Source organism: Strongylocentrotus purpuratus, unplaced genomic scaffold, assembly GCF_000002235.5.
Source record: "Strongylocentrotus purpuratus isolate Spur 01 unplaced genomic scaffold, Spur_5.0 spur5_scaffold_6, whole genome shotgun sequence".
Lineage (NCBI taxonomy): Eukaryota > Metazoa > Echinodermata > Echinoidea > Camarodonta > Strongylocentrotidae > Strongylocentrotus > Strongylocentrotus purpuratus.
In genome coordinates, this window is record NW_022145612.1 from 26,819,893 (window position 1) to 26,845,112 (window position 25,220).

A 25,220-nucleotide genomic window follows, 5' to 3' on the forward strand; every position below is an offset into this window, starting at 1 on the left:
ATCATAAATATCTTGATAATCAGACAGGCGATCGGCTTGTAAAAGTCATCATTATCATTGCAGCATGAGCTAAATCAAGGATTTTTTTAAAGGATCTAAGATAAAGTTACCGGATCCCTTTAATTACCTATTGTAGAGGACTATTCTTCATTGCTTGAAGTAGAAGTGATTTGGAAGCATAGTCACGTTAAAACTTTAATTGATAAGTGTTTTAAGAAGCATGAGCAAAAGAAAATGAAAGTATGTGCCTCTTTATCATTATCCCTTTTTTTGGTCATATTTTTTAATTGCAGTGGAAGAAGCAGAAGAGCAGCTTGGATTCAGTCAAGTTGCTCAGCAGAATGACCCCGAATGGAGAGGTGAAGACTAGAGAAAGAGGTCATCTCCATAACAACAACAAGCCAAAGAATGATTCGCCATTTACTGGTAGAATAGTGAGAGTTGAATGCAGCTGTACAGTGAGGCAGCTATGTTAAAATCTGAATCAGTGTTGTTGGTAGACCAAACAGGCACAGGAGATGCATGAACAAGGCAGTAGCATTGAAGAGACAAGTGTGCAGGAACTTTGTAGAACAATGATTCATACATCTTGTACCAAGGCTCCAAAGAATGGTCAGGTAGAGTAGTAGGAATTGAAGTAAAGAGGAGACAATAAAGCAGCTGTTTTTTTAGATTGTCAATAGAATCTTTTAAATATAATTATACAGACCAATCAGGCACAAAGAATGGGCAGGGAGATGGAGTTAAATGAAAATTTTTGCAATAATTAATAACTTTGATTTGATAGAACAAAAATTGTATACCGATTGATTGACAAGTCATGAAGAAGCTGAATAATAGGATGAAATGTCATGATGCAAGTGCATATTTTGAAATGACCACCCTGGTATGGACAACTCTACAATGAAGATGGGACATTGGAATATGGTATGGTCTCAGCGGATCACTGTTTGACTACAAGAGAACGATCTGTCGATCTAGCAAATGTACTTTCGTTCAGACAATGATCTTACATTTGAATAAATTTGTGCAAGCTAAAAAGTTATGGTTAACCGGTATATAAAAGTCTTGGTAGTAAAAGGATGCATGTGTACTAAATCTTTTAATTCACTTGTGCCCTCTCTGTAGGATATTGTAATTCATACATTTGTCGCATGTCCAATATATTCCATTTAAGATTCTTGCCAGAATAATTCTTGTTGAATAATGTATTTCTTAAAATGTTATATAATCCTTTGATGTGATCAAATATTTTTAATGCATGCACATTTTTACAATTTTATTCTGTGCCATGTTTTCTTTTTTTTAAATCCGCATGCAAAATACAATAGCTAAAAGTTCACTGTAATTTATGTCTTTTAAACCCCAAGTGATGGAAATGGGAAGAAAAATGCATGAAGATTTAATTTGTTTTATTAATATCAGAATAATTCTTGTAATTTTTTTAATAATTTGGTGGGCTCAGCTACCCAATGCGTCTCCCTCCCTGTATGGTTGTGTACTGTGCCATAGTTCGTTTACTTTTAAGTTTTTACACCATTTTGTTTTGGTCATAGGTTATTGCTTGTTTTCTTGTACTTCTTAAAATTCTTCTATAATATTTGTATCTGTAATGTTCTTTTAAATGTCATAATGATTCATTTATATATTGAAGATGCCATGTAACACATTCTTCAAATTGATAAGAATTACTCATAAGTAATAACGCTATAGGAATTTATTGGAAGTTATTTTCTTGTGGTTTGTCCACAATCAAATATTGTATGAAGTTGTAAGTAAATTTAAGAGATAATGTAAGTCTAATTTCACTTGAATTTGAAACTTTGAAAATGTTAGGTTATTTGAAAAACCAGTAACCTCAATAATTTCACGTTTGAATCTATGAGTCCATTCTGAATTTGAATAAATGAGTCTGATCGATCGATCGCAAGGATCATCATGACATAAGTCATAATATTAAGGGATATATAAATATAAATATTTTAGAGGGCCTTTGATGCTTCTATCTACCCTTTTAGACATTGTCGCGATGATGTGTACATGTACATAAATTGATTTTAAAAATGAATAAAATGAATATAGATATAATGTATCATCAGATTAAAAATCACATAATTTTAATGTATTTACACTGAACATTAACAATAAACTATTTCAGACAACTAAGTATCTTGTGCAGTGATTTTAATTCGTATAAACCATTTAACCAGAGGACAGAATTTTTCGAGAGGAAAAGATAGTGATATAATTATTAGATGAACAAGTCTAAATCTAGTACGGTATGTCCCATACATTATATTATGGCATTGTGAACATAAATTTTATCATTTTATTTGATACTTCGTCAATTATATCTCTAGTTGGGCTGTCACCTCAAAACAGTTTATCAGATATACTAAAATCTTAGACAAGTGGTCTGTAACATCTGGGACACCAAAGCTTGGACTGGCCGGGAGGTCATGGTCTGCTCTGCTTCCCCTCCCCCTCAATCGTATAAAACTTAATTCACAAGTATAATACATCATCAATAATATAACGAGCCTTTCACCATCAAATATGGTATGAATATAGTATGAATATTATTAATGTACACACATACATTTCTTTTCGGCCAAATGCCTAAATATAAAAATCATATTTATTATATTACAGCACATCAGTTATCATATTCAAGAAGACCAGTTTCCAGGGACTGCTAGGGAAAAGGAGGTTTGCTCTCCGTCCACCCCCCCCCCAAAAAAAGAAGAAAGTTACACACCATTATTGGACATAACAGGATTTCTCTTTTCAAACTTTCTGCATGGGGTAGTTTGTTCCCCCTCAATGACAGTAATTACTCTTGAGCAAAAGATCTGTGCTGTGGTTGTCCCCTAGTATACTGTAATCGCACTGCTCTACCTTGCCTACAACGATGAATAATGAATCATGTACAAGTTAAAGAGGAAAGATACAGACAATGCAAAGTGCATATAGATAAGATTTGAGTTCTTCTAAATTGTCACCTGTTTTCCCCAGATCTTAGAACTCCCCTCTTGATACCTTCTGGAGTGTGAAAATATTTTTGCACTGGTCATGTGATGTATTTTGTACAGTGCCATGTCTTGGCTTCATCATATACTTTCATCTAATTTGGTATTTTAATTCTCTTCTATATGTATTCTATATCTTTAAAAAATTAATCTAATGCAGATATAAGCATACGCACTACAAAGAAAATGTTTAGAAACTTACAAATAATAAAACAATATTTTTGTTTTACATCCCTAATGGAATATACTTCCAAGAAACATTACTGTAGTGGGGGGGGGGGGGGGGGGGGGGGGGTTGCAATGGTAATCATTTATATTTAATAATCCTGTCAAAAACATGTAATATATAATTCAATATTTCATATATTTCTTTCTTAATTATAATCGATGAAATTAAACAGTTATTCAAAGTTTATATTTGCAATTGTTGCTTTCCCACATTATGTAACCTGAAAATATCTATTGGTACTCTGATAAAACATCAACAATAGTGTCTTGATAGCTCTGTTTGAGATCTTAATGCCAAGTTTGCAATAACTATATAAGTAAACAGAATATCATCTCTCACTCTCTATTCTAACCAAGAACATGGGTGAAAAAATACTGCTTAATATTGATACTGTTTTAAATGTACTTTTTAGGGCACATTTACAAATGGGTTAATATTCCTGCTAGTTTGAGATGCTAGCATCCAAAACAAGATAAGAGGCGATTCATCCCGTCTCCACTGAATGACCCAGCTGTTTTTAAACTAGGCTGGTTCAAATCCCATTTCTGTCACTTGTGGCTCCGACACTATAGATGCGCTTCCTTCATGGTGATTATCAATCTTCTTGTGAGATGCTGAATACCACACCGTGTAAAGTGATTGGTAACCTAGGCAACCGCCCCAATAGCCTCTGATATCTGCTTCTCAAGGGACTGCATCTGGTCAAACATAAACCTGTAAGAAGATAGGGTAACATTTTTTTTGAAATTTCATTTTCTTGAAATCGTACAAATTAAAGATAAAAGTCTGTCGATAGCCTGGAGCCTGGAGGATGTTATCTCATTTACTTTAACAGAGTTAGCACCTTTCTGGCTCTCAAACACAATAACATACAATATCTTAGCAGTAAGGATGAATATTCCTATTACAAATTTGGCCAAGTGAAGATCAGTCAGTTGAGGTACTGGATGTTCCAAATTGAGTCCTTCTTTGTGTCTCACTCATGGCAAAACAGCTTTATATACATGTATAATCCAAGTGACTATTTTCATCCCCTGCCCCCCCCCCCAACCCCCTCTGCAATAGAAATCTTAATATGAACCCTTCACAAATGAAATTGCTGAGAGAAATGAATCATAGATACTTCGTTCTCTAAACAAGTGTAAAACTGCACCTGTTATGATCGTTGGGTCCATCATCATCATCTTCATCTTGGTCCTTGCTCGCATCTTCAGAAGGTTGGAGTTTATCCATCTGTAGTTTCACAGCTGTGAGACATTCTTTGATGCCACACCCTCGACCTCCTCCTCCTCTTCTCTTATCTTGACTCAATGGATGTAGGATGTGTAAGGCTGCTAGGAGGGCTGGGTAGGTCTGTAAGGCACCCACTGATACACATCGCTCAAGCTCATACACGAACGACCTGTAAGAAAACAAACAGATCTTACAAGGAACAGTTGTCATCCATACATGAAGTTTGGATTCTCTCATTCTTTGTCGGACCACCACTAAATAGGCAATTTTAATAGTGATGAATGAATTTCAGGAAGGTTTGTTCCACATTTAACATTTTTTCACATTTCTTGTACAGCACCTACTTCGCATCATTCTAATGGACTGAATCAATCCTACTACTCAGAGATACCCTGACAAAATTAAACAGGTTCCAGAGGGGTGGAAAGTTATTTCAGAGTGCCAGTCACAAAAAAAACACAAAAAAAACAAGTCTTTGACTTGCAGATGCAATTGCCGATTGCAACATTTTCCCCCTCTTAAAAAACTGATTGAATTCAAAGTTTCTTGGTAACCTACTAACCTGAGCAGCTCCTTGTTACTGGACACCACACCAACCAAGAACCCCGATACGAAAGGCAGATCTCCCGATGACTGAGCCGCATCCAATGTTCCTTCTGACTTGGCTACCGTGTTCGTCATCTCCCCAACACAGGCAGCCATGCTGGATGCCAGGACATCGTCATGGAAACGAACGTTGGATTTGCTGCTGTTTCTGAGGATGTCGGATACGGCTGGCTTGATGCTGGATAATGTCTGTGGGACAAAAGAGAGTCCTTCAAGTTTTCTGACATACCTCCCAATAAGTATTTGTCAAAGAAAGACTTTACAATAAATAGTGAGGAGCATGAGGAATTTACAGTTACCGTACTATTCATGATTCAATGTTGACTTTGATACTTTCACGGTTTTGCTGGTACAATACAGGAGAAATCACAAATTGTATAATTCTACTTCTCATATGAGGGGGGGGGGGGGGGAACTATACCCTGCTGGGCCATAAACTCTATCACCAGTTATGTCTAGACGTGCCCCTCCCCTATTCATAAAGCACATGACAGGAAACAATGGAATACACTATCCCTTAGAGAAGCCATTAAATAAGGTCTTCTGTAAACTTCTAAATGAGAGTCTTGTCATATGCATGTTATGAAGCCACACCACTTCTTGAAATTTTTACGGTGTAAACTTGGTCTATTGGTATACATATATACATACATATTGATATTTATATAGCGCCTTTACATAAACATGCTCAAAGCGCTTTACATCAGTAAATAAACAGAATAATTATTTTGCTCTCTGAGTGCATACACTGTATATGTGTTGTGTAAAGTTGGTAAGGTAATTAAAAAAAGTTGTGCACCACATGAACCAAGTCTGGTTCATACAGTACACAACCCGGACACATCCCACACAACGCCTTGTAAAAAATAATTACAAAGAAAAAAATAAGTTGGGAGGAGAGACATGAGGGTCACTATGATTATATTTGTTTTTCCCCTCCAAGTCACCAGAAGGCTGATGAACAGTTACTACATAATATCCAATATCTTATGATCGACTATCACTATACCTGTTGTATTTGAGTGGTATCCTTTTCTTCCTGACTGACCGTCGTACCTACAGCTTTGATAAACTTGGTAAAGAGGTCTGCTACCAGGTCCTGCTGCTTGGTATCAACGACTGATCCTCCGCGTCCAAGGTGGCACATAACTTTGGCCACTAGAGGGACAAACTCCACATTATCCTCTGTCAAATAAACATATGATAATGTTAATGAAATAGTGCTGCTGGTTGACGTTTATGACATAAATACAATCAGAAACAGACGTGACCCATTTTTGTAGAAATTTGATACTTGGAGGCTTTATTATGCATGATAGTTGTAATCCTGCTGTATATTACAGGGGTGATAGTGAGCACTAAAAAAAATATAGGTTTTTTGTTTTCCCCTCAACCACGCCCCCCTTGAGTAAAAAAAAAAGAAGAAGATTCGCGGGGGAAAATGGCATCTAACAACATTCCCCCTCTTTCGAGTAAGAAAATTGGGGAAAAAATAGTGCAAAATAGGGAAGAATAGAGAAAATAAGAGTGAAATCGGGAAAATCCGGATAAAATAGGGAAGAAAAAAAAAATTGGTAATTTTTTTTTTTTTTTTTTTTTTTAAATCAGGAAAAAATCGGGAAAAATAAAAAAAAATCGGGAAACCGATTTAAATTGGGTTTTTATCAGGCCTGATATTATGCTATTATTTCAGAGAAATTCTTCTTCCTCTTCCTCAGTTGCAGTAAAGGCCACCGTCAGGTGTATTGTCTACTGATCACCATAGATATAACTGGAAACCTACAGAATTGTCAAAGTCACCCAGCTAGTAACCTAAAAGAAATAAGTGATGCTAGAGCCATGATGAGTATGATTAAAGAATACTGTTTGGTCAAATCAATTTTTAATACATTGTGTTTACCATCTTTAAACCGTTTGTGTACTGCTTTGTCTCCAATAATATGGAATTGAAAGGGAAAACATTATTATTACCTGTTTTGAGAACAAGATGGCAGAAATCAGCAAGATGAGAGCAGAATGAATCCGATCCCAGTCCAAGAGTTACCACGTCACAAGCAAACCGCAGTACAACCTACAACAGAAACAATTTGGGAAAGTGCACAAAAATATGTTGATATTTGCATAAGAAACTCATATAAATTATCAACCAAGATGCCAAACACAACATCATACCCTTAAGACTGTAAAGAGGACCTTCTTAATTTCTACTCAACAGACAACAAAATACCATAACTTATATACAGTATTCAAAGACCACAAGATTAGTCAACTGTGCATATATAAACATCACTTTTATGTTAAAACAGGGGGAAAAAAGTAAATAACAAAATATGAATCCCAAATAATATATCATTTAACCTGCACTTCTAGAATAAAAAAGCATATGCTTTACTTCCAGAAACTTATCCCCAAACATTGATTAACTCTCTCCTTACCATGAGGCAGTCCTTGGCTAGTTTTCTGACCCCTTCATCAGCTTTTGCACTGCACTCTTCCCCTGAGCTCTGGGGCAGGGCAGACAGCAGCTCCCTGTCGCACCAGGCAAGCAACTCATCAAACTGAGCACTAACATGACTTGATTCACTGGCTGTGGGACTACTGGGCTCAGAGTTCTAAAAAGTGGAAAGAAAATCAGTGTTTAAAAAAGATTCAATTCATGATATCTGAATGACAAGTATGATAAATGAATTGACGATGATATGTTATGATAAGCAATTACTTGATGCAATATATAATCTTAAGTAGAAGGAATGTTGAGATGAGTTCTTCAAGCTAAATATGAGAGTTCAAATCATAGCCAGGAACTCAAATCCTTATGGAAACAACCAATCAGACCTATCGCTTTGAAAGAAAAAATATGAGGGAGGCTAGAGGGTATGAAGATTAATGCCTTACTGAAGGGCAGTAGTTTAATGTCTTGATTTTGAACTGAGGACCTCCTGGTTACGACACCTCTGCTCTAAACCACAGAGCCATCAAGCCTCCAATGACCCTGCCAAGATTGATGGTGATTTACAAATACTTTATTTACATGCTCAGAGCCAGAAGGGCGTTAAATTGGATATTTTAATGGAGGGTCATCCTCATTCTTGTACAACAAAGAATATTATCTATGTATACATTAAAAGGTGTATGTGTCCTAGAATTACAAACCTCAAGTGATTGTAGATGAATACTAATCCTGCAGTATCCTTCAATGATGCTAACGAGCATCTCATCTGACATCAGGTCATTCAGGGGTCCAGGGTTCATCAGTCGCTTCTCAATCAAGGGCTGCAAAATGAAAACACAAGAATTCAGTACTTTGCCAGTCTTGAATATTCTGTGCTTTTTTAAAAAACAGAATAGAAAAACCTGTCTATGATTAAATGCCAATTGTGGAACACGCAAAAGTTTTTAAAAAAGCCGACATTCGCATTGGCTGGAATAAAACGTATAAGGCGCTATCTTTTTTTTTTAACGGCTAGTTCAAATATAAATATTAGAAATGGTTATATTTTTGGATATTCTAGCCGTCTTTGAACCGATTTCGATCAAACAAAAATGATTATGTCATTTTAAATATTATGTTCTTTCAAATTTGACACACAGTTTTTTATTATCTCACAAAAAAATATTTTTGGTGTAGTGCCCTCTGCAACAAAACTCAACTCTCCCTTTAATACTTACGAGGATACACTTGAGAATGGTAGCCATTTCTTTGAGTGGTTTCCCCGATGTATCCAGCAGTAGAGTACGGCATGAGTAGTTAGATAGCAACCAGTCTAGGTAAGCCAGGGCCAATCTAGGTTGAGGTTTAAGGGGTTCGTTGAACGTCACCTTCTTCTTCTTCAGCTTACCCGACATCTGAAAAAAATATTATTACAAAATTATGTTCTTACAGATGACATTATCTTATTTACTTGAAGCTAATAGATGTATTAAGTACCGCTAGGCAGGGGTTTGGTGCAGAAAATGAGACTGCGATCACAACAAATTATTTAAAATGAACTATATGGTCTAACACACATGAACTAACAATGATGATAAAATATTAATCAGTGTTTCAACCTTTCAAAGGTGTTTTGAAATACTCTTTTGTCAAGTAGACTCAGATCATCATTGGAGCAAAAAAAAAATCTTTTTTTAGACTAATGCTTGTATGTCTGAGATAACATCAAACATCCCAAGAAATAGACAGATCCCTGTGAACCGTACAAACAGGTTGGTCACTGATTAACCCACCTAAAAGCATCATATACAACCTCCATAGTTACCTGATCTTCAGACTCCTCCTCCTCCTCTTCAGATTCCCTATCCTTATCAGTTTGATTGATGGCTGCCTCTAGCCAATCAGAGATGAGCCTGATGACATCATTACCCTTCCCCCATGATACCAGGCATTGAATGAGAGGACTGTAGGCATCAGAGGAAGCCAAGGGGTCCATGCTCTTCAACTTAGACAAACAACTATGGCTGCAGGATAATGCAAGAAGAAAAACAAGTGTGAAAATTCCAACAAAAATCTATGAGCACCTGTGACTAACAATATCTAAACATTCACAGTTGGAAAAGACAGCTGTATATGAAGAGTTTAATTCCAAGAGGAGCTAAATTCATTTTTGTAACTTAAAAAAAAAAAAAAAAATTGTTTACCAGATGTTGTACAGGCGTCTATGGAAAAGTGATATTACAAGGTGCTTTTTTTCATGATTGCTCCCAAAATGTAGGTAAATAATTTGTTTGAAAGACGGGCGCTTAAGTGAACAATGTTCTGATATCAATATTCAATTTTCATCAAAAGTGGATTTAGCTCCTTTTGGAATTAAGCTCTTCAAATACAGGCAATTGTGACAAACAATGTCCAAACATTCACAGTCGGAAAATGACAACTGAATAATTATATGGTCACATTACAAAGAACAAGAGATAGAAGTAGAAAAAAAGTAGACAATGTCTGGAAACAGACAAGGCACCTAGCATGCAATATATTGGTCTTTCCAAGAGACCATCTACAACCTAACTTAGAGCCCGGATCATCTCCAAATATTGGATGATCAAAATTTATTCATGAAGTACTATTTGAAAAGGTGCAAGTAAATCTGGATTGGATCATCTTCACACAATTTAAAATATTCATACATGCACATAGGAGACACTAGGATCTATTGCAAACAAAATGTGTTGTAGATCAGAAAACCAAGTTAATTAGTTTCCATGGTGATGTTCTAGAAAGTCTGCGCTCACTAGGAGAAAGAAATATTTAGGTAATCTAGATGTGACCTTCTGATATTACATAATTATAATTGGCAGTTGATTTTCTGTAACAACTTTTAAGATGTCCATGGTGACTCTAGTAGTCAGACTATCTTAAGCACATACCTAAAAGCTGGAATTGATGATGCAGGAAGAAAGGAAACAAGTATCAGAACAGCAGACAGAGATCTCCCATCCTATGGAAAAAACAAGACAGAAAATATGAATGGTAATACAAACATACTAAAAAATTACTCAATAAATTAATGGAAATTTAGAAAACAAATTCCCATTCCCAAATTCAAGCAGTAATAACTCCAGGATTGGTACTTTCAATACTGCAAAAATTGGAACAAAACCTGAGCACCAATTTAATAGACAGCTAACCAATCATATAGAGAGCAACAATGCAAAGGTGACGTTCCTTGATCTTATGGCAGAAGCCTTCCAGTATATCCTTGCCCTTGCTTCAATGGCAGAGGCTTAGTAAAGATATTAGTCATGCGTATCAAGAATTTAAAAATTAACATTTACCTTGAAAGTAGCGATAAATCTGGGTAGATCTTTACCGAATCGGTGAACAAGCTTCTGCATGATTGTCTGATTCACAGGCTAGAATGGGAAGACAACAACAAAGAAAAAATGAATGAATTAATACAAAATAAATAAATTGTACATATTTTGGACAGAGAGGTATTCATATAGACCAATCTTGTATGTATACATCAACAAAAATTGCTTAATACAGTTCTTTTTTAAAACCCATTTTGAATTCATTAATCATCTATGTGCAACATCATTTTAACAAGACAACATAAGATTAAATGCATGAAAAAAGAATGTGAGGTTTATATGATCTCCTTAATTTTACAGCAAATATGCTATGCAAATACATGTAAACTACAATATCGACCTTAACCAAATCCAGATAATTAAACACATTAAACCGAGACTAAGATTCATATTACTGTCTCATGGACTTACTTTCGCTAGTTGCTGAGCAATACCAGTCCACAGTATAGCAATAATCTCCAGCATCCCGTCAATAACATCGGTATCTTTGAGAGAGAGGCCCTCCTTCTCTTCCTCCTCTTCTTCCTCTGTAGAGGCATCCCCGCCTGCTGACACCAAGGAGTTATGATGCTCTTCCTGGTTGACACAGCCTCGCACACAGCGGGATAGGAGCAACATGAAATCAGCTGCAAGTACAAGTATGATAAAGAAATCACAAGATATAGTTGGTTGCCTTTTTTTTCGGGTTGCATATCATAATGTAGTTGAATGATCCTGACATAGGAGGTTTATCAAAGCATACAGGTTATATCGCATTATTTAATCTTCATCATGCACTTTCAAGAAGTTAAATTAAAACATGCTATTATTGCAGATTTGACATTATCTGCACCATGGAGAAGAACAGGAGGCATTGTTTGCAAGAGTGCAAAAATCGACTTGCGCCAAAGTGGCTAATGTGATGCTTGAATAAAACAATTGGGATTTGGGTATTAATTAGGTCTTTGCAAATCCAAATAACATCCCTAACAAAATAAATTATGCCACACATATCAAATATCAAATATCAAATATCAACGAACATTTGTGCGTGTGTGTGTGTGACTTTGCTTCTTATTAAAGCACAATGTGATCTTAAGAATGTGAATCGGGACAAACCTGCAGTGTCGACAGACATGTGCTTATGAGCATACTGGTAGAAAACCCTTGCTGCCCCTCCATTCATGCAGATAAGGGCCATGACACGTTCTATCTGAACGCTAGCATCACGATCCGTCGGCTGGAAGGACTTGAAGAGCAGCTGGACAAGCCTACGAGATACGGGAGGCGAATCCATCTCCAGTCTAGCCAACAGGTCTTCCACTGGGACAATACTCCATACCTAGAGGAGGTGATAGAATGGATTACATACATGACTGCCTGGGGTGACAATAATAATAATAATACAGCATTTGTTATGCGCCATCGATCTAGTAAACTATTCTGAGGCGCAGAGGGATAGAATTAGAATGAGTTACATAGAGAATTGAGAAGAGGATATATATATTTTTTTTAAATGCGTAGATGTATATTCAACGTATAATTAACTAAAAAATAACATGCGAACATATGTGACTTTAGATTTTTTTTAAATGTTTCTAGGGATTCTAATATAGTATGAAAGAATCATACTTTCAAGTAGGATCTTCTTGTAGACCAAAAGAACGGCAAGTTCAATTAAACTTTTCATACTAAAGAACATTCAAGCAACTTTTATGAACTCTTAATAGAAACACGATGTGTGTTTGGTACATCAATACCTCACATTAAAAATGATCATTATTTGGCCTCTTCTATTGAGATGAATGCAGAATAAAAGGCAGTTAACAATCTGCTAAATGGTATTCTTCTCAAACAAAAATTTTGTAATCAGAATTCAGAAAAGCTGCTTAACATTTGGGGATGGATCCATGGCTCACCTTGATTGTCTTGAGACCTTTGACCTTTAACAGGAGGTCAACAAATGCAAGGATGACCTTCTCCGAGGTGTCATGAATGAAGCTCTTGAGAGATGGAAGCAAGTTCTTGAGCAGAGGATGGCTCAGAGGGTTGTCAATCACAAACATCAAACCCTGCACAGAATTCAAAATGAAAATTTAAACAAGGGAAACGCTCTCTGCGGTCTCGCCTGCATCAGGCATTTTGATATGATGAAAAATTGAGGTTGAGACATTATTTCTGGGCAGGATGCATGGCCCATTAGCAGGCTCCCCAAAATAAAATCTTTTGAATATAATCAGAATATTGAAGTGAATATTGACTAAGAATCATCAGATGAATTATTTACTATTATTTGTACCAAGATTGATAACTTTCATGAAATATGAACAAATAACAAAAATTGATTTATAAAAGCTCATATTAAGTTGTGAACATAATCCAAGTCTACTGACCTAAAATGACCTTTAACCTTGACTTTGTGACCTGGAATTTGTGTCACATGATCGGGGATACTTGATAACCATTTAGTCCAAGGTTTCATTGAAAAAGAACTTATACTTTCAAAATTATATATATATGTTTTTTTTTAAAGTTCCACATTCCCCATCAAAGAAACAGGCCAAGATGAATTGGCAATTTCAACAAACCTGGTTTCAATTCGCTTCACATTTACACATTGTGGATACATATTCTTACAGAACATGAATTCACACAAATCACATGTAGAATGCATAAGAGAGATCTAGGCCCTGTATTATAAAGAGTTGCCTTTGATTCAAACCAATCACAACTGTGTACTTAAGAGATAGGAGTTGCGATTCATTTTAAGTTCCGATTGAGTATAATCAATCGCAACTCTTTACAAGACGGACCCAGATGTACCAAAATGCAATAACAAAATTTATTTAGTCATAAATGGATACCTTTTGCTTCCAGCAACAAAACCAAATCAAAATAAAAAGTATTGAGGCAAAATATAAGAAAGACAAATAACGAAAACACTTCCACTTTTTTAAAATAGTATATTATCTACTAAACAGCCTGGTCTTACAGTAAATAGGCATCCTACGCTACATTATCACACCTTGAACACAGAAACTCTGACATCACTAGAGCTTGCATCAAAGGCCATGTCCTGGATCAGTTTGGATAGGAAGGTGGTCAAGACATGGGCCGGAATCAGCTCCCAGAACATTCCCAAGATCCTACAGACTCCTTGGACACCGGTCACTCTCAACACTGGACATGGGTCTTGCAGGAAACCCTTTATAAATACAGAAAATTAAGACATGGTCAAGACATGGGCCGGAATCAGTTCCCAGAACATTCCTAAGATCCTACAGACTCCTTGGACACCGGTCACTCTCAACACTGGACATGGGTCTTGCAGGAAACCCTTTATAAACACAGAAAATTAAGACATGGTCAGGATCCTACAGACTCCTTTGACACCGGTCACTCTCAACAATGGACATGGGTAGTGGGTTATGCAGGAAAACCTTTATAAATGCAGACAAATTTAAGAAATGTGAATGGTTAAAATACCCTCTGACCATCTACTGAAATGTCACATATAGATCATATGTGCTGCATGGAAAAGGAATATATAAATAAAATTACTATGCATTGATTATTTAAAAAAAATATTGGAATTCACTTTTTGTTGTTTTTTGTTTTTAGTCATTCATTTTTAATTTAATATATAATTCAATTTAAATTCAAATTTAATTTTCTTATTCAAATGAATTAAATTGGCATTGATGTAATCCTTTGAGTTCATCACATCTTCATTTCTTTTAAATCAGCTTGTCAATGATTCATCCTATAGCAGGACAATAATCCGGTTAGCACAATGAGTATCTTACTTGTAGAATGTCAATCTGTTTCTGTAGGAGTGCATCGGTCTCCTCCTTATTGGCCTCAGGATCCTGGAGAGGGAAAGCATCGATGAGAAGAGCTGCTGCATTGGCTCGTACAGATGCATTAGCAACCTAGAATAATAAAACAATAGTTATATTGTAATGGATTTCTATTTAGTTCTTATAATCAAGCTTTTCAATGCCAAACGACAGTTTAAACTATCTGAGTCATACAAACTGATTCAATTTTCAGATAACCACAAGGTCTGAAAATTTAGGCATAGAGAAAGGAGAGATTCCCCCATGCATAAGAGCTTTTTACTTTCTATCTAATAAGAAAAGGAGGCCGAGGCCGAGGCTGAATTTGAAATTTTGATTCCCCGAAATGACAAATTTAATTTTTTTATTGTAACATTCCTTGTACAGCAGAAAGAGAGGAAGAGAGAGAGAGACCACATAACCACAGGACATACAAATTTTCAACACTGGTTTCTGTACGGTTGTGAAGTAATGAACTTATATTTTTGGAATATCCTGCCTTCATGGTATGTTACTCTACATTGGATTGATGACACCATATAAGCATATTATATTACTGTTATCTCATTTGTCAAGGAGTATGTCACTAAGCAAATTTTTACCTTGAAAGCTCTCCACAGTATAGGTTGATAGAGTTAGCAGCATTGACGACACCATAAAGCATATTATATTACTTTTATCTCATTTGTCATTGAGTATATGTCACTAAGCAAACTATACCTTGAAAGCTCTCCACAGTATAGGTTGATACAGAGTGAGCAGCATGCGGTCTACCCCTTGCTGTCTCTTCTGCTTGGTGAAGTAGCTCAAAAGCTGAATAATAAAATCAACACCAAAGATAAGGAATGATATTATTTGATAACAAGTTGTGTTTGTTATGTTGAGTATCCCATAAAGACAAAATTACAAAACAAAGACTAAGCATTAAAGGGATTGGGTAACTTTGTTTTATATTCTGAAACAAAATCCTGGATTTAGCTCATGCTGCAATGATAATTATAAATCTTTAGGATCACCTGTCTGATTATCAAGATATTTACGATTGGAAATCAAAATCAAATTTTGCAGTTTCCTAACAGTTTTCATAACACTACAGTCTATTGGGGAAAACGAGTATGGTAAAACTGGTCACTCAAAGGTTTTTACTTTTTTGAGGCACTTCATGATCATTTTGAAGCGAATTTTTTTAGGGCTTCAATATTACACCATATCAAAGACACTGATAAGACATAGGGCCATGCATCTCAGATTTAACATTGTTAAACGATGCTTTTAAAACATCACACCCCAGTTTCTTATCAAGACAGAGAAATTGGGTTCTGGAACATCAAAATCTTATGATCATCCTTTAAAGTGCAAGTATATCTGTTTAGCACAATAGACATTTAGTCCAGAATTACTTGAAGTACAGATAAATAAATAGACCTATCGGTGTTCTAATGAGATGTACCTGTCTGAGTGTGAGTGAGAGGTTACGTGTTCCTACACGCCTTGCATGTACAGCACAGTGCATCAAGTCCTGAATACAGTACGTCTCCAGTTTGGCCGTCACAGGGGGTGCAGAGTTCCGCCACGCCTTGAAGTACACCTCTCCGTAATAATTGATCATACTCCTACAGTACCGAGAAGTAAAAAAGAATATATCAAAACACATTCTCCACTTTGTCCCGCCAAACACTTGATTGTTAATGGAATAAACTGTACTAGTCAGTGGTATTTAGGCATACTTATGGTAAAGAGAAATCTACATGAATAATCTATTGAGTGTTTGATCTATTAGCACACAATGTCAATAATAAACCATTTGTTCAAAGACAATATGGGTATTGCAGTACAATTCCTTGTTTTCTTAAGGTTTGGGAAACACCTAAGATGGTAGAACAGAACCTGTAAGAAGTAGTTTGCCTTCACAGGTTGGTATTATTAAAGAATCAATATTCACTGTTGATTTTCACAGATATACCCATTTCTGATCGATTCATCAAGTTTAATGAGATTTAGTTTTTACTGGCTGAGCGAATTTCACAAACATCAAACTAAGCTACCGGTAAATTTGGGCAGGATTGAAGCTGCTTCAGTCAAACCTGCTTTAGTGACCACCTGTTTACAAAGAACACAATTTTTGTTTCCCTTGAAAATGGTTTCTCATTGAAACATGTACTAAAGGAACCTGTCTACAAAGACCACTTTTTGTGTTTCCCTTGGGCGGTCACTATAGACAGGTTTGACTGTATTACCAAGGTGATTGAGGAGAGCTTACTTTGGGCATGATGGAAGTTGGTTCTTGATGGCTGAATGAAGACGCTCCGCAAGATCACTGTCCAGACAGAAGATGAAGCTCAAGAATTTACGCCCCTAAATAAAAAGGACATAATATCTTATTAATTACAATAGATATAAATTGAGAAACAGCCGGAAAATGATTTTTATGTTGTGTAATTGTGCATGATCAATTAAATTGAACTTGAAGTTGATAATGATTTACTGAACGCTTGTCAATAAATAATTGCTTTATTATCAATGAGAAGTATAGGAGCCAAGACAAAACAGTCTATAGTTTATCCTTTGCCTTCATAACATTTAACATTAATGAAATACAAAGAAAACATAGTAGATCAGTATAAACAGCTATTTATAGGTCAATGGGAAAAATAAATAAATTAAGTCTTAAAACTGAACTAAATTCTTGTCTTTGTCACAGGAAGAGACAAAAAAATCCTACACAGTTTGGGCTCTGTTATTTTCAGCAATCTACTCTCTTTACCAAAGAATCTGAAATTATATTCTGAAGTATGAGGCCTCAAATGGGCTGTAAAGGAAGCATGGAAACACCTAAACAAAAATACTGCAGCCCTTCAACATGGGCACATGCAATCAAAGAGACATTTGACCTAGATAATTGTATATTTTGTTGTTGTAGCTATAATGTGAACCTTATATTGAGACCTTAGTGACAGTATAGAGCACGTCGAGAATTCACATTTATCTGTAATTTACCTTCACACAATTCTGTTTCAATAAAAACTCAATTCTTTTCTCTACTGTCTGTCCTGGATATTTAATTTCTTAGTTCTTACTATATTTTGCTTGGGAATTTATGTTTTGCCATTTTTCTTTGTTGTTTGTCAATGTAAATTGTTTTGTTTTACTGTACCATTTCTGGTCCCCAGCATCATAACGATACTGCTGAATATGGGCTATCAAGCCGTTTATTTCATCTTGTAATTCATAAACTCTATTCGTTTTTGCTTTACTGAATGCATGTTGTCTTTTTTATACAGAAAATAAAACAAACAAAGTGTTGATATGTTTCATTGTTAGAAACTTACATCATCATTCTTGAGGAAGGTGGAATTGATGATGCATTGCTCCAGCAACTCTTTTAGTGAAGAACTACTCTCATCAGCCAGGTTGAGTTGGGAGAATGATTCTCTCATGGAGCATAGCAGCTTCACATCCGATACCTGTATGTTCGAACAGATTATAATAATAATGATAATATGTCTTGTCTACCCAGGGTATTAATATTGTTCTCCCTGAGGGACCTGCAATCATATCATTGCAGATGGCTGAGAAACTACATAGATCGCAATAAACTTACATCTGAAATGAGATCATACTGGAATGGAAATTAATGGGATCACATATTTTTAATTTATAGAGCTTTAATTGTATATGCCTTGGCTAGTTTTGTGTGTAATATCCCTCATATAAATAAAAATGTGTCTGTGACAAACTTACCATACCACTTGGTTGAAGTGTTTTCACCAGCAAGTACATAATCGTATTTGGCACTAGTAGCTCTCGCTCAGGTAAATCAGCACTCCACCTGAAAAATCAATTAAGACATATATGAAGAAAGTCACTATTTAATTTATGTTTGACAAAAGATACTGGAAACTTCATTAATATGACTTTACAGGAAATTTAGACTGAAGAAGCTCAGATTCACATTATAATGAAAATTGTTGATAAGCCACAAGGAAAACAGAGTTTGTATATCATCATAATGTCAATAAATGTTTGATATTTTTGAACTGCCATCAATTTGTTTAAGGTGATTATCAGTGTTTATCAATACTACTCATCTTTTATCAGAAATGTTTCTTAATTTCTAAACTATTTTTTTCTTCACTGTAAACAATAGTAGCTATCAGGTCACTACTTGTGTAATCACGATAGTCATGTAGTAACATCATCTCTATCTAAAAGATATGGGAATTTTACATTCCTATTCTTTAAACATCCTTTAAGTTTCATTACTTGCATGAATCGCAGTATAAGAATATTATTTGTCTGCGGTACGATTGTGTAGCAGGCAAATGTTTGTATCATTAATGAATGCATACATAAGTTGAGTTCTGGGCTGTTGCCCCAATGGAATGTAATTTGTATAGGCAGCTCGTACAGGTGTGCGAGCTAATTCTGCCATGGAGACTAGGGAGTGGCATCAATTAGTGTGTAATTGAATCATTCTAGCTTGAACTTTCAATGAGACAACTACCATGAAGCCGGCCGAAGTTGCTGATCTCATGAGCACGAAAATTTGGGAAGCCAGATGGGGCTTCTAAGCCAGCTCGATTCGTTGACTCCCAATAAATCAGGAACTTTTCAGCAGCGTATTAACGACAATCAGAGAGAATTTAGCGATTCTCAAAAAGCGAAAATTGAGGAGATGAATAAGGACGTGTACAAGTTCTACAAACATGGTAATGAGGAACAGTACAAAGTCGATGCTGATAGAAGAGGGGAGAGCTGACAAGGACGATGCCCACATAAAGATTGCCGAAGGTGTTCAAATGCTTGATCATCGTCAAAAATTAATCAAAATTGTGGACAGTTCCAAAGGAGGATGGAACACCGTAGACAAGTATTTGAGGAACAGTTTGGCAGACGACTCGGCTGATGAGAAGAGAATCAATCGAGCTGATTCAAGGGTTCAAAAGAAGAAAAAGGGCAAGGAAGCTTCAAGGAAGAAGTTTAATGTCCGCAAGTTCACCCCTTAACAGTCTAAGGTGTTTACAGGCCGGACAGCTGGTTGGTCCACAAGGGCGGCTGCGGTATTGCTGGACCCAATGTTGTCAGGCTATCCCACAATAATTGAAGTGTGTTATAGTGTTATTTGTTTGTATTGGGAGTCAAGAGGGATGACAGACGAAATAATATGTGTAGTTATAGGACAGACGAGTTGTTAGTCTATTGCCTACTCATAGATTATGTCTTTTATTGAAAGAAACTTACCATGTGTGGCACAATTTTGCAATGTTATGCTGCAGCTTGCTTGCTGAATCAGGAAGGTCGAGAAGAACGCCTGATTGAGAAGAAAGAAAAGACAAGGATTCAATTTTGTTAAAGTTATTCTGATTCAAATAATGGTGTTAGGAAAACAGAATTGGATTAAAAAGAGGAAGGGAATCAGAAATAAGTTTGAGAGGGAGATATTGAGAGAAACAGAAACAGAGGAGAGAGAAAATGAATGAGAGAGTGAGAGGTAGATTGAGGGGCAGAGCAAAAACAGTGGTCAACTTTGATGTATAAAAGATATAACAGCACATTCACAACTGGTGTTGACTTTCGTTACATTTTCAATTCTAGTGAAAAATAATCTGACAAATAAAGCTACTGTTAACTCACCATGTAGATATGATTATTGTTATCATGATGTATGTACAAATTACTTGATAAATAAAGTTGTAAAAGAAAAGAAAAAAAAACTCACCATGTAGAACTGTCATGGTTTCAAGCATCTTGTCCACAATTACAGGTTTCTCTGTGCCGAGGCAGCATGTTCCAACGGTCACAATTCCTTGAAGGCATTTTAGGACAACATCCAACGTTGACTAAACAGAAATGTGAAACAGAAGAATAGATAAGATGGCATTTGTTTTACTGTTTGGAAAAATACAACAGTTAGGATTGAATCCAAGAATTAGAGGGCTGAACAAATTACACATTTGTGACTAAAATCCAAAAAGCCAACAAAAAGATTCCTTCAAGGTTTTTTTACTTGCACAATCAGCAGAGATAAACTGTATAACTGAAATAGAGGGTATCGCCTGCTCGGAGCCAGAAATGTGCTAACTCATAAAACTTTAAACAGGGTTTACACCAAGGCCCCATTTTACAAAACTTTTCATCAGTGACAAATGACAGTTTTTGTTATAAGCTAGTGAAATCCTTGCTTCTAATTGGTTATCAGGAGATTTGTCACTGATTTTTGTCATTGTGATTGAAAAAAGGCTTTGTGAAATGGGTCCCTGATGATATACTCTTTCCAATTTCAAATTTGGACAGGAATGATGACAATACCTGTTCGATAGGGTCAGCAGATGGATTGAGTTTGGCCAGTGTCCTAGCGCAGAGATCGAAGAGTCCGCTCCAAAGCTTCTCATGCTGCTTCCGAGAGACACTCAACAGCATGTCACTGATGTTAAAGTCGTCCGACTTGGATTTCTATGAACAGAGATATAATGATGTAAACAGTCATCAATATTCAATGAAACTGTGTTAGACAAAAACAAATTTGGAATTTTTTTTTTAGAAATCTAGAAAAGTGCTTTGGAAGAAATTTATTACAGGTGTCAACATATTTTTTTTTTACAACAGGATTTATAGTGTCCTACATGTATGCCATGATATCCAAAGTGGTATACTATCAATAATGAAAAACTAAAAGTTATTTATATGACATGAGTTTCAAAATATTGAAATGAAATGCATAAATCGAGCACTGATATTGACATTGAACAAAATCTGCATGTTGGAGCAAAGGGTATGTGTAACATATATGCAAAAACTTCTGAAAGACACTCACATGTTTTTCCAAAAATTCCAGGAAGGACTGACAATCGTCTGCTTGGCAAGCTGCCAAAAACAGCTCCTTTTCTTTGCTGCATGTCACCATGGTGCTGGTTCCAATTCAGTGGAGCAAACTGAAAGAGTATGAGAGTATGAACAGTTCATATTGAAGATGAATAGAAGTAGGCCTACATATCATTTTGTATTAAAAAAAATATATTGGAAAATAGGTTCCCACAAATTTATGGGCAGCAAAATAAACAACCCCATAAAACAAAACTCATCCTTCATCCTATTCCTAGTAGTAGACGATAGTCTAGAGCTGCCAAAGGGATTACCTATTATAAAGTATCAAGAAAGACATGAAAGTCATACACCAAGGTTTAAGACTAACTAAAATCTGTTACACAGGCAACCCAAGACCTAACCCTCAATATAACTGTTGTTTTTTTTTTCATCCAACCTCCAACAAACTTGTTCCCTCGTGGCTGCAAGAGGTAAAGTATAATTTTAAGGGCACTTTGGTGACTCAGCTACAGAGAAATTTTCAATAAAGCTTGACCTAGAATCTAAGGCCTAAAATAAAAACTTGTTGTATCGCCCTTTGCGACCGACCCAAAAATCTGAAAATCTACAGTCGGCATTTTAAAAAAGTTTTTTTTTTTAAACCGTTTTTTAGAATTCTTTGTACTAATGAATGAAAAAATACGTATTTTGTTTGACTTAGGATATAAATGCAAAAAATCAAATTATTCCAAACAATCTTCACATTGCTAGCAAGTTTTACACTTACAGGTAGTTGAAAACCAACTTCGTCAGCAGGAAAGCGCAGAGTGTTGTCTCAACACAACATTGCAAACCATGGATTATTATGAGGTGAAAAAGATATGAATGGAATGATGACTCTGAAACACATGTATTAAAGCATTAAAAACTGAAAAATATAGGCCCAAAGAGGGCGACAAAAAAAGTTTTAAAAAAAAAAATTCTGACCCGCCGACCGATGTTTTGGCACCTAATGGGCAATACAACAAGCTTCTCGCCTAGTTTATGGTATCGTGCATGTGCGTAATACCATAAAGCATACGCGAAGTTTGCATAATTTTAGACTGATACTTTTAGCTTCAGTTTGAGGTGCAGAGCTATATAGGTCTAGCGCAGAGACGGTACTGAGCGACGACGTCGACATCGAAGCCCTAAACGGAGGCTTCCTGATGTTGGATGTGATCCAAATTCAGGTGGAAAATGCAATAGACCTATATGATTATGATTAAAATTAGTAAAAAATTGAGATAAAATTCCTTTGCTAAGAATCGATATTAAACTGCTAAAAAAACTGCTTAAAAAATGGATACGGAACTACACTAGCGCCCAAACTTTTAACTAGATTATCTAGATCGTTACAAAACATTTAGATCTACTTTCAGCATTTCTAAACTTGAGTTAAGAAAGACGATTCAATACAAAATTCAACAAAATATTAATAGTCTAGATCTAGATATCTATTCAAACTCAAACCAAATGCAACAACATGCATGTCAACATCACATTCATTGCACAATACTCGAAGTCTAACGGATGGGACCGAAGTCAAACAAGTAAGCTAAATAGATCGAAAGTATTGGGTTAATTTAATCAACACTCATTCAGCCAGGATTGGTATTTTCCTTTCAAAACTTATTCAGAATTTGAAAAGATTTTTGACTCCTATTACATCGATATTTCACAAAGGAATACTATCTGTAATTTCAGAACAAATAAAGCTTACCCGTAACGAAGAAAAAACAGTTCGAAACTTCGAAAAAGCGCGCGCTACACCGAAACAGTCCGAAGATGTCCGATTCCCGGGATGTCAAATAGTCTACATCTTCAGACACTTTACGTGGCCAGAGTGTTGAGCTGAGCTAGGGAATGTGGTTGTTGATTATTTATAGTCATTTACTGTTGGAATGGACCTTAAAGCCAGGACCGCTGCAGCACCCGAATTTAATTATTTTGAGGGTCAGCAACCATTAAAATAATCTTTATAGGGAGTGCTATCAGCACATTATGAATGCAAAGCCTGGGGGGTTTCCTTAAACAATTAGTCGGTGGTTTTCAACAACTAATATCATGTTCACCGACAATTCTTTTGTCATCGACTTTTTTCCAGGCCTGTAATTGGTCACATTTAGTCAGCGCTGACTAAATTGTTTCATGAAACATGAAAACATGAATGTGAAAATTACTTCTCAAGCCAATGATTTAATTCATTTAGCAGAAAGCAGTTGTATATCAAGATGAAAAATGGGCAGCCACTCAGGGGGTGGGGGGCTAATGTATCTGGACAACCCCATGTTGGTTAGTACCAATTATTTTATTTCTGGACCATAGAAAATGGAGAGGGTGGCTTTGGCATTGAATACAAGAATATAACAAATAAATAAAATGAATGAGATTTTTGTTTATATATTTGAATGATAATCATTTGCCAATCTGCATGTGTGAGATCCTGTCTTTTCATCCTCAATAATCAATTGGCTCCTTACAAAAAGTATGATGTCTGTGGGGATTCGTTTTGAGAAATACAATCATTTGGACCTGTAAATATCAGAGTTTTTTTTACTCACAATCATACAAAACCTTACTGATTTCCAGCTTATATGCACAAACATACACACACACACAAAACAGAAATCAAAAAGAAAATGAAATATTCTTGTGATATATTTTATTCCAAATTTGCAAGACTGTTTGGTAACTTGCATTTGTTATATATCATTTACGATATAATTCCATAAACTATAAATTTAATATATGACTATCCAACCACTAATATCAAGATCAACACACATAAAATTTGACCACCGTCAGGGCTGGATGTCATATTTAAAAACTATTTTCATGGAACAGCTTATATTTACAACATAAACATTAGTAAAGGTATGAATGGTATGGTTTACACAGCAAACTCATAGTTTATAGGATGAACAAGACCTGCCAGTAATAGAATGAATGCCGATTGCTCATCATGTCCAGTGTACCTTTATCCCTATTTCAAGTCATAATTTTAACTAATGGCGAATGGATTTAAATCCATTTATATATATATATATATATATATATATATATAACCCTCTCTTTAAAAACAAAAATTAAACCAAAATATAAAGAATGGCATTAAATAAGTCATTTTTGATACAAAAAATGTGACTCATAAAAACTGGTGACATCAGGGACCCGTTTCACAAAGCCTTTTTTCAATTATGACAAAAATCAGTGACAAATCAGTTGATAACCAATCAGAAGCAAGGATTTCAGTAGCTAATAACAATAACTGTCATTTGTCACTAATGACAAGTTTTGTGAAACATCAATTGACATCAGGTGCACGATATGCCATACCAGGTTTAACAAACACGGTAATTGTTGAAATTCAGTTTGTACTTTGTGCTTCTATCACCTACATGTTCATTAACACTGCCCATACAAATATGAATCTTGCATTCATCAAGATGAATTTTCTGCTCCCATCAAGTCAAACAATATTCCACTTACTCTACTTGTCAGAGATCATATTAAAAAAGCATGACATTTTTCCTGCCTATTATCACATAACACAAGCTAAACAGGCTATAGAATTGATATGCATCAAACATTAAATTAATGTAGACTTTTAAAGCCCCTCTGCACTAATATGGCATGGATGGATTAGACCTC

General features: G+C 35.6%; 2 protein-coding genes across 2 annotated transcripts in view; one reads left to right on the forward strand and one right to left on the reverse strand.

Moving 5' to 3' along the window:
- The window catches only part of LOC589386 (putative helicase MOV-10), a 44,096-nt gene extending 41,930 nt beyond the window's left edge, over positions 1 to 2,166 (forward strand). The window contains 1 exon segment of the mRNA XM_030999912.1: positions 294 to 2,166. Coding sequence (XP_030855772.1) covers positions 294 to 370 — 77 coding nt within the window. The 3' untranslated portion in view covers positions 371 to 2,166.
- A 1,154-nt stretch (positions 2,167 to 3,320) lies between these two features.
- On the reverse strand, positions 3,321 to 23,332 carry LOC583107 (condensin-2 complex subunit G2). The gene is made up of 27 exons (XM_030999910.1): positions 23,290 to 23,332; positions 21,538 to 21,655; positions 21,033 to 21,176; positions 20,443 to 20,563; positions 19,965 to 20,034; positions 18,465 to 18,552; positions 18,053 to 18,187; positions 16,984 to 17,078; positions 16,174 to 16,336; positions 15,444 to 15,536; positions 14,691 to 14,816; positions 14,126 to 14,221; positions 13,910 to 13,993; positions 12,804 to 12,956; positions 12,004 to 12,226; positions 11,317 to 11,531; positions 10,867 to 10,944; positions 10,459 to 10,529; positions 9,354 to 9,552; positions 8,767 to 8,943; positions 8,251 to 8,370; positions 7,533 to 7,709; positions 7,069 to 7,168; positions 6,107 to 6,282; positions 5,054 to 5,286; positions 4,412 to 4,660; positions 3,321 to 3,972 (listed from the first exon to the last, which is right to left on the reverse strand). Exons 2-27 carry the CDS (start codon positions 21,625 to 21,627, stop codon positions 3,906 to 3,908), a joined length of 3,543 nt encoding a protein of 1,180 aa, XP_030855770.1. The 5' UTR covers positions 21,628 to 21,655; positions 23,290 to 23,332; the 3' UTR covers positions 3,321 to 3,905.
- Between the last annotated feature and the right edge of the window lie 1,888 nt (positions 23,333 to 25,220).